At 37.0% G+C, this 20435-nt stretch overlaps 1 protein-coding gene across 2 annotated transcripts in view; it reads right to left on the bottom strand.

Moving 5' to 3' along the window:
- The window catches only part of LOC134651935 (chitooligosaccharidolytic beta-N-acetylglucosaminidase-like), a 38433-nt gene extending 18439 nt beyond the window's left edge, over positions 1 to 19994 (bottom strand). The window contains exons 1-3 of one of the 2 annotated variants that reach the window (XM_063507056.1): positions 19657 to 19994; positions 10310 to 10395; positions 2913 to 3110 (exon numbers count right to left, since the gene is read on the bottom strand). In XM_063507056.1, coding sequence (XP_063363126.1) covers positions 2913 to 3110; positions 10310 to 10395 — 284 coding nt within the window. In that variant the 5' untranslated portion in view covers positions 19657 to 19994. The remainder of the gene's footprint in view (positions 1 to 2912; positions 3111 to 10309; positions 10396 to 19656) is intronic. The other variant, XM_063507057.1, reaches the window with a different exon arrangement.
- Between the last annotated feature and the right edge of the window lie 441 nt (positions 19995 to 20435).

Raw genomic sequence — 20435 nt, 5'->3', positions numbered from 1 at the left:
TAATAAGTAAAAAAACTTGTTTGATTACAAATAGGTAACATAATTCAAGATTTTGTTCTGTATTAAAATAGACATATAAATCTTATAAAATTGCTTTATCATTACAAACTTTTAAATATGTAAGATATAATACTTACTTATACGGTTTAAGAACCATTTTAACTATCACAAAGCGGTTATGATAAATCATAAGATTACCTACACTTTTACTAATGGTTTCATTTTCATTAAGTCTCGTCTCCTATCGTGATGGAAATAACGATCTAAATGCTTAATTTATAGTCGCATTAATGGTCGCACTGGCTATTAAATCCACGTTTGATACACTTGGAACTGTTCTATAAATGATATTCACAGGTATTATGTCAGGAAATGCTTGACCATGGAATTACCTACAGTCGACACCGATCAATATCAATTTAATTGCAGGTAGATCCTAGTAGTAGTAGTAGGTAGAACCTACTCATCATCGGCGTGATAATGAAAATATGTAAAAGGAAAAAAATAATACTGAGACGTAAGACTTACATATTTTTTATCATAATGCACTATCTTTTGTTTTTCTTCTGTCACAATTGCACATTTTGTGATCGAATTATTAAAAGAGGTTCGCGATTTCCTTTAGAATGGATAAAATTGAGCACCGTTCTGTCATGAAGTACTTACAAAAAAAGGGGTTAACGCCAAAGCAATTTTTTGAAGACATGTGCCAGACTTTAGGAGAATCCGCTCCATCATATGCCACTGTAAAACGATGGGTAGCAGATTTTAAACGCGGCAGAGAAGTAGTTGAAGATGAACCTAGGTGTGGTAGACCAATAACGGCTTCCACTGACGAAAATGACAATATAATACTAGATGTAATTATGAATGACAGGCGGTTGAAAGTTGCAGAGATAGCGGAGACGATTGGCATTTCCTATGAGCGATTACAAACATAATTACCAAGAATTTTGGATTTTCTAAGGTTTCTGCTAAGTGGGGTACCGAGACTAATTTGAGCTGAAAATAAACGCACCCGCCATACAGTGTCACAGGATTGTTTGAATCTGTTTCAATGCGACCCACAAGATTTTCTTGGTCGTTTCATAACTATAGACGAGATTTGGGTCTACCACCATACACCGGAGTCAAAAGTGCATAAGCCTAACACTGGAAAAGCTCAGGGTCCCCACCTCCTAAAAAAGCTAAGGTCATTTTATTGGGAGTTTTTTTGGGATTCTCAAAAGTTTTAGTTCGTTTTCGGGTAAAACTATAACCACAGATTTCCAACATACGTTGATTTGATAGCTCTTAGACAATGCGTGTTTTTATGAGTATTTAACCTATTCCCCAAAGTACGAGCAAAGTACATATAGTATTATAGCGAAAATAACCCACTACTATGTCAGAGACACACGACTGCCCCTAAAGTGGCTATCACTTGTCACCGACGCACGCGTCGCGGTCGACGGTCCTACCTAAATTCACGAAACTTATCGTCTCTCGATAACTTGTGACTAATATAACTTGACATGGAGATCAGATGTAGACACAGTTTATTGTTAGATCATACTACACTGGACAGAAGGGATACACTAAGTATTCAAGTGGTGTGAATAAAAACCCAGGAATAGCCCACGCAGACGACCAGGAGACACCTGCCCTATTATATTTATCTACGATTTCGTGTCACACGCATAACTCTTACGTTTACGGGTTTTATGATTATTTTTATTAGCCTCTTGAAGAATGTCCATACGGTTATACTAGAATTTATTTGATATTAATGAGTGCTTTTGAAATGTTTATTCGGGTTAGTTATTTATAATTCACAATACTAATGTATTCCAGAAAATTACCTACGGAGAAATATTTCATTGGCGCCAGGGGATCTCTTAAGCTGATTTTATCTACATTTGTAGCAAATCATGGTTCGTGTCTTTCTAGTCGACATTGCCAATTAAGTCATCTGAAGTTAATGAGTGTAAAGTTACGTTTACTTACGTTTTGTTGGGCCCATTAATTAGGATAGGTAGGTACCTACTTAATAACATAAACAGCATCCCTAAACCTAAAATACAGAAATAACCTAGGTATAGAATAAAGCTGTGAGTATGGTCCACAGGCAATACCTATTTGCTACCTAGGGTATGTACGTAAAGCGTCACATTTATACTAGAAAATCTATTTCGTGTTCCATAATGACACCAGCCCAAGGCGCAATAAAATTATTATTGATTTATATTGCATATATAATAATATAGTTATATGTTACAAAAGTAACTATTTCCTCTCCGATAGCATATCTCTCACGCAGCTATTATGTAGGAACAATTATTTCATACTTCGCGTCGAACATAGTATTTAGGTTATACTAATTGACCCTCGTCATTCGACGGCGATAAATTTGAGTTAAAGCGAAACATCATAAAGTCAAGTATGATTCATGAAGAAATCAAATGACCAAACCAAACGAATTTACGTTACTTACATTTATTTTCTCGTAAACTACCTATAAAACATGTGTTGCAACATTTTCAAAGATATCTGAGCATATACTCTTAATTATGCTTAGCTTAAACTTAGACAATAGAAGCGGTGATCAGATGTTTGTGAAAAACTTGGCCGTTCCGATATATGATCCGATATATTGTATATGTACTTAATCACAGAGAGATTAATATGTTGAATTGTATAATATTAGAATGTAACATACAATAATATAATAATTATAATAAATAATACTAACAACACTATTAGCACGTAAGGTTTATCTGTAAGTGCTAGTATGTATAAAATAAACAAATAAACAAATATATCTGACGGCGACTGTCCAAGCGCTGACTGCTTTCTTCCGATACGCATTTGTAGCCCCCATAAATGGGTAATCCCTAACCAATTTATTCTTATAAATCCAATGAACCTCTTACCTCAAATAGTTAGGATGTATCTTAACAGTCTGCATACTCAGCGCAGCCGTGACCGGTCTGGGCCAGATCCCGCCGAACCGACCGCAGACGGTCCGACACAAGTCCAGGCTCTCGAACAATGTGGTCTCGGAGACTGTGATGGGTTTGTCTGAGCGTTGGCAGCCTTCTTCTGACACACATTTGTAACCCCATGCTGGCCTGGAGATAACATATACAATACATAAAATAGTACATTATTGTCGAGGTTCGGAAGTAGCTACTTGCTGGCTGAGGATTCGTTTTAAACGGACGACCTTGGGAGTCCGTTTAATTGAATCCGAAGCCAGCAAGTAGCCTTCCAGCCGAGTCGTATATAGTGCTTTTCTCAAAAATGGTGCAAGAAATAGAAATATTTTACAGAACTTACAGAAGCAACGTTCTAATTTTCACAGAAAAATACAACCATTAAAAAAATTTGCTTGCCGCCTTTAAAAAAAAAAAGAAGTATTTTTCTGCTGAAAATACGCCAACCTATTTGAGACACCTAAATAGTCGCGGTACCAACATTTAGCCTGTAACAGACGATCGCACCGCACCGCGACCTTGGAGCGTCGCACCCATAAGTGAGAGCGAGAAACAGATATCTTTCTCCCTCTCACTTATGGGTGAAACAGATATCTCTTTCTCGCTCTCACTTATGGGTGAAACAGATATCTCTTTCTCGCTCTCACTTATGGGTGCGACGCTCCAAGGTCGCGGTGCGGTGCGATAGTCTGTTATAGGCTTTATAATAAGTGCTGATCATCTGTTTGGCTGTTTAAGGGACCTATGCCTTCATTTGATATGGCCATTTAAAGTTTTAAAAAGTTTGGAACTCGTTAAATAATGGAATTTGTATGCGACATTGCAGTCCCGAAATCGAGACTGCAATGTTTTTAACTTTTTAATTTTTTGAATGACCATAAACTACGCACTTCGCGACCTATTTTTTAACCGGCAACGTCGACTTTGCCGTCCATTTTTGAGAAAAAGAATTTGAAGATTCGCATCCATGACTCCAAAGACCGCAGCCCTAAAGGTTTAGCACGATGCGTATCTGGCACCGATTCGCCGACAAAGCTAATAATGCCACTAATTTTAGTAACTACATTATACTCGTGACCAATGGTCGATACCATTGTTTCGTTTGAACTGGGTACGTCGTTAATGCTGGAAGTGGTTTAAAATAGCTAATGGCTAACTGCATGTACATTGTAGGTAAGAATAAGAACATATATATTAGGTAAGTACCTACACGTACACCCAACAGAATAGTTAGCAAATTCTTAGTATATAATATACCTACTGGATGATTTTCAAGTCGTAATCCCGAATATCAAAAATGTACTCAGATGGTCATACTAAATAAACAAGCCTTCCTATGGAACCGATATGAAAATCGTGGAAAAAATATACCCCTGGGCCCATACATTTCGTCTACTTCGGGCCCTCAAGGTGTCCATTAAATTTTATTTCGCGATTTTGTGTAGTACCTGCGAAACTTGTATAATTTTTGAAGGACAAATTCCGGAAATTGTATAATTAAAGGTGAGTTCGGGTAAGTTTCGGACGTTTTTAGGTGGGTTGAGATGATGTTGGATTTGATTTTTTTTCTCAGCTTGTGGATAGGGTATGGACATGATTCAATTACAGAATTGATAATAATGAAATGCTCTATATAATAGAATTTTATTATCTTTCTAGACGTCATAATGAGCGTGTAATGAGTGTTTAAATATAGGAAACAAAATAAATTGACAGCATTCTTTTTTTACCTGGTGGTGTAAGAACGGACGGGCCTATAAGTTCGGTCCTATTGCCGGTATCATAGAGTTTACTATTGCAAAATAACCGGTATTACCCACTGTCTTACCCGGTGTCCGATCTTAGTCGAACTCACCTAATTGTGCATTTGGCACTAAAAATTTTGCATTTCCGTAAGTAATTAAATTATTTCTATTCTACTCTATCAGTATGTTTTCGAGCCTTCCTACATATGCTACATAATTCATTCTGGAGAAGTGTCACGGCTCATAAAGTCGTGCAAGTAATCGAAGCTGCAATTGATTGAGCGAAGTTTAATCGAAATAATAACAAGAGATTTATATGACATGTTACTGATATTCTTGACTTGAGTTATGATTTATTAGCATTAATTAAGAGCTGTGGGCCGGTCGAACAATTAGTATGAATGGACTAATATAGGTGAAGGATCCAAATTAACCAAGATAAATGGTGTTAAGTATCATTAGCTAACATCATTCTTATTACTAATTCTATCCTTATCATATATGGACTAAATTTGTCTCACATTTTACTACCTACTAGGGTAATTGTGTCAGATACCGTCCAATTATAGGAGATGTCTACTTTGAAATGCAAAAAAAAAATATTTAAGTAGTCTTACTTAAATGTGCTATATTTGTTTGTATTGCTCATATTGTCTATTTTAGGTTAATATTACGTGACCTTAAATAATATTTACGGTTTATTTCATAAAAAATATATTATGAAAAAGTAGGGTTATTTCAGTTTCCGTCCGCCTGTGAGCTACTTTTCGTCCACGTATGAGTCAGTTTTCGTCCACTGTATGAAAAAGTACTGTAGGGTGCATTATTGCATTGAAAATCAATTATACCTATCTTTATTTTTTGTTTTTATGTTATATAGATAATTCTTAGTTAGTTACTAGCTTCTGCCCGTGACTTCGACCGCGTAGAATGGTTATTTTCGTGATAAATATTTATATATATTTCCTTCCTCAGGACTCAGACCGACAAACAGTGTTACATTCGCATTTATAATATATAATATCAATATAATAAGGAATCATTTATTTTTAAGCTATGTACGTTACTAGTACCGACTTAGTTTTGTTGTATATAGGGTCGTTGCGTTAGTTTTCATCAACTTATCGGAGCTGCCAGAGTAGCTGGACAGTAAAATTTATCGTGAAATACCCACTTAAATATATGATAGTTATTTGTTTGCTTGTGTTAATTTATGTATAGGAAAAACGAATGCAGATGCATTATTAAGATAAACACCAGTTATAATTAAGAGATTATAATACCTACCCACTTTTAATTTATTAATTACAGATATTTAACTCGTTTTTCTTAAATTACTAACAATCTAATACAATCTATTTATCAACTTTAGATAATATTATTATTTGAGAAATTCAGAGTCTCAATATACATGGTCATTCAATAATTTATTTTTTTGTAGGAAAAGATCTCTATGTATGGTCATAGTCGTCAGGGAGTTCATTCTGAATTAATTAAGTGACCATAGAGATTTAGGCACTGAAATTCTTTAGAAAAACAGCTCGTGTCGTGTATGTGCCTTATAAAGAATTTATGATAAATAATATGTAAAATATTAATGTTAATAACAGCATAAAACAAATTAAAATTTCTAACACTAAAGGCGTTATTTGGATATACAAGTATTAGTATATATATATATATATACTAATACTTACAACAACAAGTTATTTGTCTATCCACAATTCCACACATGAGGCCACAGACTGGACGCACGGTGTTTCGGCATGCGAGCGGTGGTTCGCGCGGCACCAACAAAATGTATAGATTTTAATGAATCTGTACCCGTACCATGAGTTGTTTCGTTAGCATCTGCGTGAACTCAATCGCATTCCCTCTCTATAGCCATTGATTGAGTAAGATGTGTAAAATCAAACGAAGGGGTACGTTTTTTCATATACATTACCTCTCTATTACAATCAATTCTTTTTGCTATAGTAACAATACATCAGTGCGAGCGAGATGGACTGCGATCGAGTTTACGTAGTCACTAACGTAAACGTCAAGTTGGCGTTAACTCATGGTGCGGCTACTGTTTTGGACGACAGCGGCGACGGCGGTCGTCGCCCGCCGCCCTGCTTGCCGCGCCGCCGCCGGTCGCGTGCGTGCAGTACCCGGCCTAGGTGAAGGTGCAGCTGACTGTTGCGGCGTCATTATTTCCGCCGCTGTATCTGATGACAATTTCCTTGATAAAATTAATGACGGAATGAACGTAATAATCGCGGCAGTAGTACGGCGGTGAACGTCATTTATTTTATTACGGAAATTGACAGATACAGCAACAGTAATGCAGCTGCAATTATCAGTCGGACGCCTTCCTTAACCCTGGCCACAGACAATCGGAATTTTCATTCGATTTCCGTATGGAATGACATGTGGGAACGGGACGTCGCTCTACAAATGCATAGCGCTGTCTCGCTTACACATGTCATTCCTTACGGAAAATTCCGAACGTCTGCGGCCAGGCTTTTAAAAATACAGTTCGGATTCAGGGCTTCAACCGCGAAAATCGAAGTTCGCAAATTGCGGGCATTTTTCTCTGTCACTCTAATTACGCCGTCATTGGAGTAAAAGAGAAAGTGCCCCGCAATTTTGCGAATTTCGATTTTGGCGGTAGCCCCTCTGACTACACCATTATTGCAGCGTGACAATACTGCCGACTGCATTATTGCTGCAAATGTCAAAAATCCATGCAGCAACATGGGTTTTGACAAATGCGACAGTAAGGCCAAGCGCGCACCACGACTTTTTGTCGCACGATAATTTAGTCGCAGAAATGTAACGTATGTGTTTATATGTCAGTGCGCGCATATGCGACAAAAAAATCGCAGCGATTTTAAAATTGTGATTTGTCACATTTTTCCGCGACTGCTCGCGACGCCATTGTCACAAAGTGAATTGCAGCATACGGAGTTGTATGGCCCCGCGCGCACTGCGATAATAAAATCGCACCCCGGACCTCAGTCGGCATTTCGCTCTCCAAGAGTCAACATATCGGAACCTGCTTCTCCAATGGAGTCACAAGATGAGACGCTAGATGTTGACCGTTTAATTATAGAAATAGAAGGAGATCACCTTTGTGGTATAAATACTCAGTCATACAGCGATTGCATATTGTTTCACGCCTGGCGACTGGTACGAAATCCATGTCGAGAATGAACAAATCGTCGACTTTTCATCGCAGTGCGCGCAGTGAATTTTCTGCGATAAATTACAGCGCGATTCTAAAATCGTCTCGCAAAAATTAAAATCGTGGTGCGCGCTTGGCCTTACAGACGCCCGGACCGTGACTTTGCGGTCCGGCGCACGTTCGATCGTGTGTAAGGTGATCCGCCGTATGTACGTCCATTAAAGCCGTGTAACAGACAACCGCACCCATGAGTGAGAGCGAGAAAGAGATGGCTTTTAAGGACGCAGTTTTATAAAGCCTCACATTCACACTCCTACCGTGTAGGCCGCCTCGTAGTCCGCCTCGTTGGGTAGGATTGTGTATGGGGGTTGTGGACTACGAGCCGTCCTACAAACGGCTAAACGGTAGGACGGCTCGTAGTCTACAACCCCCATACACAATCCTACCCAACGAGGCGGACTACGAGGCGGCCTACAAGGTAGGAGTGTGAATGCGGGGCTTAAGTGAGAGCGAAAAACAGATACTTATTAAACCAGCATCCACACGGCCTGGTACAGCTATCAGTTCATGCTGTAGGATATAGAGCGAGATAGGGAGACAATTATATGTCTCATTCTTGCAGGACAATTTTGTAACATCGTGTAAATACTGCTTAATAATCATAGACATTTCAATTATTTTAAAGCCCGCTCCACACTCGTGCGCGAGATATTAAGGAGGGAAAATCGTAAGATTTGACATTTTTTATATTAAGATTCGAGTAATGCTTGATGCTTAAATAATTAATTGCCTATTTTAACTTATTTCCTCGCATATTTGGGGCAAACCACTATGCTCCGGTGGGAATAGCAATTCGTGGAATCGTCTCATTGTCGGACTCAGTTCAATTCTTTCATTTCGTCGAACAAAATCGAAACTCATCCACGAATTGCTATTTTCGCCCTCAGTAATCATGTAATAATAAATCTCGTCTACACCACTCATAGTACATGGACGGAAACTGAAACAATATTTAAAGCTATTTTTAGTTTTCGACCACGTATTTTAAACATGATTTTAATCAAGCAACACTGACAAAATCGTGGACGAAAACTAAAATGTATAATCTTATAAGCAAGAAACATCATTTTAAGAGAAAATATATAGTAGTTTATAAGTCTTTTGAAGTAAAACGATCATAACAAATACTCACCTAGCTGTTCCAGTTACCGTTCGTGTGGTCGGAAACTAAATATTTTTCAAAATTAGTATGTCAGTACTCGTCCACTAAATTTATCAAAGATTATTATGAAAAAACTATAAAAAACACTTAAAATTGCGTTTACTATACTTATAAGTTGCAGTATGTACCAATAACGTAACTTAAACTAGTTAAATTAATTAATAAACTTACCGTGAACATTTGCCGCCAACACTTTTTTTTTCTTGCAAAATGACGTTTTCAAGCTCTGGATGCAATGCCGCCACTTACATAATTTTTTTTAAAGCCGCTATTTGTCAAATAACACTTTTATTTTGGTAAAAATATTGCTTAGACATTATGGATTGCAACAAATCCAAACATGTGTGAGAAGGCTTGTTTATATTCAAATTTTCCGCAATTCTTTGTAGCAACTCCGCCAAGTGGACGGAAACAGGCACTGGACGGCAAACAGACACAATTACCCTATTTGTAATTAAGACGATATAAATACCCTCCATGTTATTAGTTTTTTCGCTAATTTCATGCAAAATAAGTAAATGTATTTGTGTAGTTTTAAGTTCTCATATAAGTGAATTGTAAAATTCTTAATGAGAATAAAGAATCTTAAACCTAAATATATAAGTACCTACTAAGCTAGTATCTCTGTGAGCTATGTGACCTCGCCAGTCTTTGTCTAGTTTAAAATTGATGTATTTATGCCTGCGCCATTTTGAAATTTTCTAAAAACTGAATCCACAGCAGATTTATACAAAGTTATCTAAGGGCCACCCCACATCTAGCGTCTTTCGAGCGTCGGCGTCTACAACTCTATGGCCGAAAGTCGACGCGACGTCGACGCAACGTCGACACGTCATTTTCCATAGCGCTGACCAGACGCCGACGCTCGAAACACGCTAGATGTGGGGTGGCCCTAACCTGCTTACGAAAGTTTATGCTCTGTATGGGAACATCCGGAGAAAAGAAAGCATTTAGGTATGCTCCAGTTGAATCTTTACGATGTACGAGTTATGAATAAGAGGATGATAGAAAATTGTGACGTTATCTATGAAAAGGGACCTTATTTTCGATGGCGCTTACGCCATTATTAACGACGCTCCGATATAAATACAATGCCGCGCGACGCTGTGCGGCGTAAGCGCCATCGACAATAAGGTCCCTTTTCATAGATAATGCCCCAAATAATATTTAGAATTGTAGATACTTAAATGTAACTTACTCAGGTCCACCTAAATTAGCGTTGTTTTCGCTGCATCTGACCAGTTGCACCAGTAACACGACCAGCGCCCAGTGATTCGGCACCATCTGTGAAATCATCGTCATATTATTTCTTAATGCAGTGAAATAGATCCCTAATATCTATGTATCTCTCTCTAACAAGCATTAAATGCGTGCGAAAACACTTATGACCTTTCATTCATCTTTCAATTTTAAGGCTCAGGGAGTCGACGTTTATTACAAAAATTTACTATGTTAAAAGGTCTTAAACACATTTTTTTAAATTATGTATGTACATATAACATTGCAGTGAATACAGATTAGACCGCAAGAAAAAATATACATATAGTGCAGCGATTTTGTTTTCTCATTCCACATGTGGGACACTATTATTGAGAAATTAAATAATAAATCTTCGATAGATAAAAACGAATTACATTTTATTTGTCAAACACAAGAATAATATATCTATGAATATAGATGAATATATCAGTCAGTAATCAAAATTGGCTTACCGACCTGCGTTCGCAGGCGGAGGTAAGCGAATCAAAGAGGTACGCTACACACATTTTAATAACAGGTACGTATAGGTATGTATGTACGACTGTATCTATGCAAGAATAGACATCCCGCATGCGACACTAAACTCAAGATACACTAAGTAATGGTCAAATACTAACAATATTGAAAAAAAAATAAAAAAAAGCCGGCCAAGTGCGAGTCGGACTCGCGCACGGAGGGTTCCGCACCATCAACAAAAAATAGAGCAAAACAAGCAAAAAAACGGTCACCCATCCAAGTACTGACCCCGCCCGACGTTGCTTAACTTCGGTCAAAAATCACGTTTGTTGTATACATGGGAGCCCCACTTAAATCTTTATTTTATTCTGTTTTTAGTATTTGTTGTTATAGCGGCAACAGAAATACATCATCTGTGAAAATTTCAACTGTCTAGCTATCACGGTTCGTGAGATACAGCCTGGTGACAGACGGACGGACGGACGGACGGACGAACGGACGGACAGCGGAGTCTTAGTAATAGGGTCCCGTTTTTACCCTTTGGGTAAGGAACCCTAAAAACTATTCTCATAACTAATGAAACCCAAATGAACTTGTTTAGTTTAGTGTCGCATGCACCGGATTGCATACAACTTACTCAAAAATACGTCCCATAGTTTTTAATTCGCTGACATAAGAGCTATGGGACATATTTTTGAGTATCATGAGTGCACCCATATTTTTACAATTGACTGTATAAGAAAATTACCACGCAACTTCTTTACCAACGGCCTGAGATAAGTGGTAGACCTATAACGATGTGGTTATTTATAAGAAATATGTAATACGGATCTCATTCAAAACACAATGGATATTCTAACCACTATATAAGGGATTATGCAATCGATAACACAAACGCAATTCTTCCTATTCGTGATTCCCATACAATATGGATTCCACACAGTTGTTTTTTTTACGCAATCGAGATTCTTCCTATTCGTGATTCTACACAACATTTTTTCGACGCAACCGCAGTTTACTACATTCGTGATTCCATACTTATAGCCGTTATTTTAACGCAATCGGGATTCTTCCTAATATTCATGATTCTACCCAATATGGGTTCAACGCGACTGCAGTGTAGTACATTCGTAATTGCACTCAGTTGTTATTTTTAACCGACTTCCAAATCTCAAAGAAGGAGGTTATCAATTCGGTTGTATGTTTTTTTTTTTTTTATGTTTGTTACTCCATATCTCCGTCATTACTGGACCGATTTTGAAAATTCTTTTTTTGATTGTATGTATATGCATACAGATTGGTCCCGTTTTGGTCAAAAGCCAGTTCTGATGATGGGATCCATGAGGAATCGAGGGAACTCCTCAAATCTTAAAGGCATACATATAGTGATTTTTGTGTTTTTATCAACAAATCAAGCATATACATTCAGAAACGTGACATTTGATGAAGTGGAACTGCTGATGATGATCAGAACAGAACTCTTCAACGACGCATAGTTCACGTTTGGCGATTTGTCCTCTTCGTTATGTTTGTTAAGCAAGTTAAGTTTTTAAGCCACATTTTTGTCAAGCTCGAGTTCTGATGATGGGATCCATGAGGAATCGAGGGAACTCCTCAAATCTTAAAGGCGTGCGTATAGAGATTTTTGTATTTTCATCAGAAAATCAAGCATTTTTATTAAAAACTGTCGCATTTGATGAAATGGAACTGCTGATGATGATCAGAACAGAACTCTTCAACGACCCATAGTTCACGTTTGGCGATTTGTCCTCTTCGTTATGTTTGTTAAGCAAGTTTAGTTTTTAAGCCACATTTCTGTCAAGCTCGAGTTCTGATGATGAGATCCATAAGGAATCGAGGGAACTCCTCAAATCTTAAAGGCATACATATAGTGATTGTTGTGTTTTAATCAACAAATTAAGCATATACATTTAAAAAGTAACATTTGAGGAAGTGTAACTGCTGATGATGACCAGAACGAAACTCTTTAACGACGCATAGCTCGCGTTTGGCGATTTTTCCTTTTCGTTATGTTTGTTAAGCAAGTTAGGTTTTTAAGCCATATTTATGTCAAGCTCAAGTTCTGAACATGGGATCCATGAGAAATCGAGGGAACTTCTCACATCTTAAAGGCACACGTATAGAATTTTCTGTATTTTCATCATAAAATAAAGCATTAACATTAAAAACTGTCGCATTTGATGAACTGGAACTGCTGATGATGATCAGAACAGAACTCTTCAACGACGCATAGTACATGTTTGGTGATTTCGAATTTCGACTTTGACTTGGACTGGGACCCGGACTCGGATCCAGATCCGGCCTCGTACCCGGATCCGGTTCGAACCCGGACCCGGACCTGGACTCGGACTCGGACCTGGACTAGACCCGAACTCGGACCCGGACTCGGACACAGACCTTGACCCGGAAAACCACTATGATACCTAAACTAAACAAACTACTATGATTACCTACCATAAAATGTAGGTATAAAGTATGATGAGGCCAAACCCCTCCCGCTCAAACCCCCGTACACCGCACCGCATGCGCCGTTAAGTGGGTTAGGTTAGGTTTGAACTGCTATCCTCACAGAACCGAACAAAAGTGGGTTAGGTTAGGTTAGAACTGCGAGCCTTACAGAAACGAAATGCTACTAGAAAAGTGGGTGGTTTTACCTCCTTTTCTACATAGCGCACCATCTACAATAATCTTTCACCGGGCCGCATAGAAGTCGGTTTTTTTTTCTTAAAAATTATTATACAATAATACAGCATTTCATCTTAACCATTTTTAACTCGGCCGCAATCAAGAGGCGCTGGTAGGTGGGTAGTCTAGCGGTGGGAGCGGGCGGCTTTCAACCCGAGTCGCGGGTTCAAACGCCGGCTCGTACCAATGAGGTAACTATTAGGTAACCACATTATAATGGGATATGATTAGCACTGTCGGTTACCACATCACGAAACCGATTTAGAGGCGGATGATAAGGTGGAGTAGTGCAGTAATTTCAGGTTTTATCTAGGATAATCGACGTACAGTATTGTTAGATCTTAATAAGCATTGCATATGCAAATTTTATGTAGAAGTAGAAGAGGCATATTTACGTTTTTGTTTCATAATGATACTTACTGATACCTAAATATGAAAGGTAGAGTCTATATGAATAGGGTAGTCCGACGGTAGAATGGACTTTACTTTTAACAGTTTTGATTGTCCTTCCTATGCGTACTTATTGTACTGAACTACTGATAGCTTATGTGATATGTGAGGGTCAAATCATAACTCTCGAAAGTCAATTCTTACAGAATTCCGATTGTAGTAAAATTATCCTTAGTGTATACATATAAAAGGGTTGAACATGCGTGTGATACTTGTAACGTATTCAGCGGTCACGGCAATTATATCAGTAATTGAGTACGTAATGCGTGTCGTGTCATGTGTGTTTATAGCGTGTTTAACACGACCGGACCTTGTGTTATAGCTTTCGAGGAAGGCGATGCGAGGCTAATGAAAACCAGTGTAACTGTGCGCTCCGACTATAATACGCAAATGTGTGTGTAAATCGAGTCTTTGGTTCGGTCTTTATATTTAACCCTTACTGCATGCAATAAAAATATTTGTTGAAATTTTCACTTTAATAGTTGTCAATAGAGTTGAATATCATATCCGCCATATATGACTTCGTAGTATGAGTTAAGACTATAGCTGAAACTGTCTTGATTTTTATAGTCATTTAATAACATTTCCTTCTAGAGATGAAAGGTATTGCAACGTTCATTTTACTTAGGTACATCCTACACGAGTGTGACGTCGCCTTTTCAATTACGAGGATAGGTAATTGAAAAGGCGACGTCACGACTCATGGCAGAAAAGCAATCAAGGATTCTTTTAAGAGCTCAAGCCCACTCAAGTCAATCTTCACTTGACTTGAATGGTCTTCAAATCCCACTTATACATAATGGCTCACTTGTAGTCGATAAGCATTCGGAATGACAGCCCGGAACTTCGCAATTGTGACAATGGGGCGCCGCCGTTGACGGAACCTCCACGCTTCCCTCACGGCCTCACGCGATCCGTGAGAGTGACAGTTTGGGGACTGTGCAGGCATGAATTATGCAGGGAAGTGTCACCTTTCTTGGTGACGAATATGACATGACACACCTTTTTAAATAGGTAGCAACAGCACTCTCTAACCATTAGGATTTGTGTCTTTGCATGATGTTTAAGTACGAATTGACAGTTAATAAGAGTGTGGCTGATAGATTCGAACACATAGGAACGATAGAAGGAAGGTTTATTTACTGAATTTTAGGAACACAGATTAGACAGCGAGACTAGACAGGAGTAGATAAAGGGCAGACTGAGATAAACACAGTCATACCCGCAGCCACATAGTATATACTAGGGATGTACCGACTAGTCGCCGACTATCCGGCCACATTTGTAATCGGCGATTAGTCGGCGTCTAGTCGGCTATAATGGCCGATTAGTCGGCACTTTATAAGTGACAGAAAAACAGGGCAAAAAGAAATAAACAGCAAATATTTACCATAAGCTTTTCACCTATTTTACCCAAATTCCTATTTAGGGTGCTTACGAAAATTTTTGTTCGAATTACTGACCGTGTGGTCGTATATCCGATTCCGGTTGAAATATAATATAGGATTGTTTTTTTTATCTTTACCGTTACTATACTATTATATGATGAACAGCGCGACGAAAGGGGTTAAACGAATGTTTTTAAGTGCATCTGAACCAAACTTAGACGAAACTAATGATCTGGCCGACTAGCCGACTAGTCGGCCGACTAATCGGCCGTCCGAGCGCCGATTAGTCGGCTAGTCGGCCAAATCAATAGTCGGTACATCACTAGTATATATATGTAATATAATATGGAATGGATGACAATTTGGGTTCGGTTCAGTTCTGTTCGATGAATTATGCAACTGTGTAGTAATAATGGTGTTATTTTTCTTGGTGAATACTTAATTATTATTACAATTTATTATGAAGCATTTCTTTTGTTTGATGAAGTAACAAAACAAAAGTAGGTAATGCTGAGGTAATGCTACAATGCTACAGATATAGATATCGATGAAAATCTTAGATAGATAAAAAATATATACTCTTACTCAAATAAAGTTAATGTATTTTAATCAATGAGCAAAATTTATCCATGTTATCTCTGGTTTTGTAATAAGATAAAATTTTGCTTACAAGATAAAGCTGTACAGTCTAAAGTTGTGGATCGTTATTATCTATCTAAGTAAAATTACTATGATCGAATAGGATTACTTACGCAGAACAAACAGGATTTAGCAAAGTACATATTTTCTTAGATAAAGAACAATACTCGATAGATGATTATGATTTAAAGACGGTCACGGTCAGACAAACATATTTAGGTACCAAGTTTACGAACTTCTTCAGCGTTTGAAAAGTACTTAGGTCTGCGACCAATTGCAATGTAATACCTACGAAATTTGAATGTAATATTGAAACGAGATACGTATTGTTGTTAATATAAAATAGACATAAGATGTAAATATGTACAATAAAATGGACATGTAACTTATAAAATAGACATAAGATTTAAATATGTATAATAAATGTTAACTTTAGTTTTAGCAACTAAAAAGTAGGTGCATAAAACTGTAAAAATGAGCGCTGTCTCGCCAACAAACTGCATGTTGCACTGCACCTTTGAAAAAAAAAAGAAAAAAAAAATGGACATGTAACTTACGTTATGAATAAGTTTCTTTATAAAGAAACTGAAACTGGAACTGAAATAAAATCTACCAATGGATAGTGAAATTATGTAAGCACCTGCCCACGCGCAGGTCAAGACCACCTCTAAATGCGATGACCCGACTTGGCATTAAGAAGTAGATAGTAATAGTAGATACAATCGCAAGAGTGTGGAGCAATGACCTTTAATGGTTTTTCTTTAATTTATGCATCAAACGATGGGCAGGCAGATATTTATTATATTGTCCAAATAAATTCACATAGAAAGATATGTTATTAATAATTCATTTTTAGTCAGCAGTCTCTGTATGACTGTTCAAAAAATTTCAGTCTTCATGAAATTTCATGCTTTTTAGATTAGATAATTTAGATATTAGCCAGTCACTTTTATTTTATTATGTAAAGGTGCTGTAATCTAGACTAAATAGGTACAAATTACAACACGTTCAGTAGATATAATGCTGGTATTATTGCTTATATTACCTACTTTACATACGAATTTTCCCACGGCGGTCTTTTCAATAGGAAGGGCTAGTGTGGGTTCATCTACCAAACGAATCCCGCGATTGTCAATTCACTTGTTCTTCTTGGTAGACGAACTAAAAAGGATAGCACACAATAGCAAAACTTGAAGTAGTTAAACTCAAGTATTTTACTGGTTTTTGATTGTTATATATCAAGGCCCATGCACATAAATAAATACATGTTAGGAAAAAGCAAATACGTTACAGATAAACTAACTTAGCGTAATTGTACATTAAAAAAAATAAACTAAAAAGTAATACTAAATTACATTAAAGAACATTAGAATTAAAAATTAAATAAATTAGTACCTACCTAATACTGTATAAAAAAAACCTATAAAGGACCCAATCATAAAAGAAATGCCCCGTCCAACAGTTCGGCCTGCGGCATGGACCCCATAGCGTTCAAAAAACCTCACAATCGATATAGGTACTTAAGTCCTAATTTGGAAACGTAAACATTGTTATGTAAAAGGCTTTGCACAGTTAATCCTCTACATAACAAAGCGGAAACGGACTTAAGCATATTTAAAACGGGACGTAGCTACTTAAGTATGTAGTTCATGACATGCCGATAGTGAATACATTAGGTACATTATTTGCATTACATGTGCCTAAACGTGGAGCCCTGTTGTTTCTAAATGCAAATTAACGTTCAACCAGCGGGTTTATTGCGTAACTTTCGATACAATGAGGTTAAAAACCCAGAGAGTAAATAATATTGGTTCCGGCTGTCTTGGAACCAAATAAAAATCTCCGAATTGATGGGATTTAAAGTTTTTAACTTCAGTGAATTCATGGGTACCTATAGGTAGTACGAAATTGCTTTTATTACCCAACATTTTTCCAATTCCGTAATAAGTACTTTGTTACAAGTAAATTGTATTTATTTAATAAAAACACTTAAAATAAAACCTTATAAATAAAAAAATTGGCCTAGGTCGTGGTCGCTCGGTAGGGTACCCAGAAGGCTGGCTATTAGTAATAAGTTAATTTTACTTACTTTTATCAATGACCTTTGGTTTTTTTTGCTCTTTCTCATATTTTATGAAACAGGAAATCCATTCGATACTTAGGTACCTATACTTAGGTAGAGGTGTATTTTATTGTAAGTATACTGCACTTTCTGTAATTGTTGCAGTCTGTGGAAATAATAGGTTTTGATGTCTTCGCTAACAGATAAATAAGGATTGAGTAATTTGAAAAATCAAAATTCAGCTTGAGTATTTGATTATTTTGGGAAAAATATACCTATATTATATTTAGACTGAAACTGAAGGTACAATTGTAATTATTTTATTAAACTTCACTAACCACCAACTACTGTTACAGTATCGATATTGGCTTTATTGGCCTATTTCGCGATGCTGATAGCGGAGTAATGACCACTGAGAGTTGTATTTCTCGGTTTAGCCCATTTAGCCTCGTCGAATTTAAATGACTTCCGATTTAGACCTCCTTGCCAGCTTGAAAACATCAAGAACGGGCGGCTTTCAAGCTTAAGCTTCAATTGTTAGTTGGCTTGGTTTTTAACTGTTTAGGATGTGAAGATCAATTGAACTGAAATTTAACTTTACAATTACATAACTTCGGAAAAAGTTGTTATGGTAAGTTTAAATAGTTTTATTTTTTCAACAAGGGAGAAAATAGGTACATATTGATATTTAATTACGTAATGAGCTTAGGGACCTTATCTAAGCTCATTACGTAATTAAATATCAATATGTACCTATTTTCTCCCTTGTTGAAAAAATAAAACTATTTAAACTTATCATAACAACTTTTTCCGAAGTTATGTAATTGTTATGTTGTGTTATTGTTGTTGTTCATATCTTCAGGTATTTTCCCACGATCAATCTTAACAAACCTACTTTTTCAAAACACGACACACGCACAACTGCAGCCTCTTATGCATATGACATCAATAAGTATTCCAAGAATAAAAGTACCTACCGTAAAAGTTATGAAATGGAACTACACAAAATAAAAAATAAAAAACAAAATACAAACGACCGGAATATTTATTATGTAAGTATAAAAATCAGTTTTCCACATGTAAAAATAAAGTTTTATAGAGGTTTGAAAGTTTTGTCCCTACTTATCCCATTTCACGGTAACTAAGTTTATTCGGTGAATTACCTACCTACGTAAATTAAACATTAGTACCTACTTAGTAAGAAAAACTTTATTTAATATACCAATAATAATCACTAAAAGTCATGTAAGTACTTAGGTATCCCATAAACAAGAAGAAAGCACGATATCGATATTACTAAAATTTAATCCCCTCTTATAAAAGTATTAATATAATATAGTATTTACCGTAAACCTACTTACGGCGATTGGTAAAAGAACCGGATACTCGAACGAATGAAAGTGGTACTATACTAATACTTAAATCGTGGTCAACTACATGATTGATTCCACTTACTGCACTGCCACTTTCATTTAAATGCACTCCGTTGACTCGCACTCTTAACTAACTACTCACATTAAAAACATTCTCCTATTTACAATGATTGTTTAATAATAATAACATCTCTCAAAATTGTTGACAAACTTACTGTGAGTATTTATCCCGCCAACAAACTTTTTATTTCATTTCGAAACGCAAGCGAAGGCGCGGGAATGAAACCGGACTGCCACGGATTTTGTTTATTTTTTAATTTTTCTTTTTTTTCTGTGAACAAAGGATGTGTTCGCGGCGCGGAGGTCGCCAGTATTGTGGCTTGTGGTTGATAAACGGTTTATTTTAAGTGATTTTATTATTGTTTAGCGAAGTCCGCTTCGGATGCATTATCGGTTTTTTGATAAAGGCGCGCGCGCGAACGTTGAGCGCGGTCCGTTCTGATTGGCCGACTGAACAGCTAGCGCCCTAACAAAGCGATTTGGTGGGAGATCCGCTTTGTTCTGTCTGTTGCGCCGCTACTGACTGCGTCTACAAGGAACCACCAACTTTCAAACTTCCTTCGAAAATATATTAAAAGTACTTGGACCCTTGCATTTTGATTTTATGGTGTTTAATATTTTTATTTGAGTTTCAGACCTTAGTGGAATTGAAATACATTAATGTAGATGTACCTACATGTAATTTTCTTCGGCAGCGATATAATTGTCACGAGACGAGACAAAGGAAGGCGTAACTAATTGACCCCGTTAGACACCATGATAAACAGCATGAGCATAGTTTTAGTAGTTTTATTTTCCACCGTTTGTAGGTAGTTAGGTATCCTATATGTATAAGCAAGTAAAAGTAACTTTTTTTACTTATAGTTTTGTCTCACTGTCACCGGCGCATTATACCTATTTTCTTTCCTCTGAACCCATAATCTCAATTTA

Source organism: Cydia amplana, chromosome 11 (assembly GCF_948474715.1).
Source record: "Cydia amplana chromosome 11, ilCydAmpl1.1, whole genome shotgun sequence".
NCBI lineage: Eukaryota > Metazoa > Arthropoda > Insecta > Lepidoptera > Tortricidae > Cydia > Cydia amplana.
Note: the sequence above shows the minus strand (reverse complement) of the source record. Positions and strands in the feature narration are given on the sequence as shown.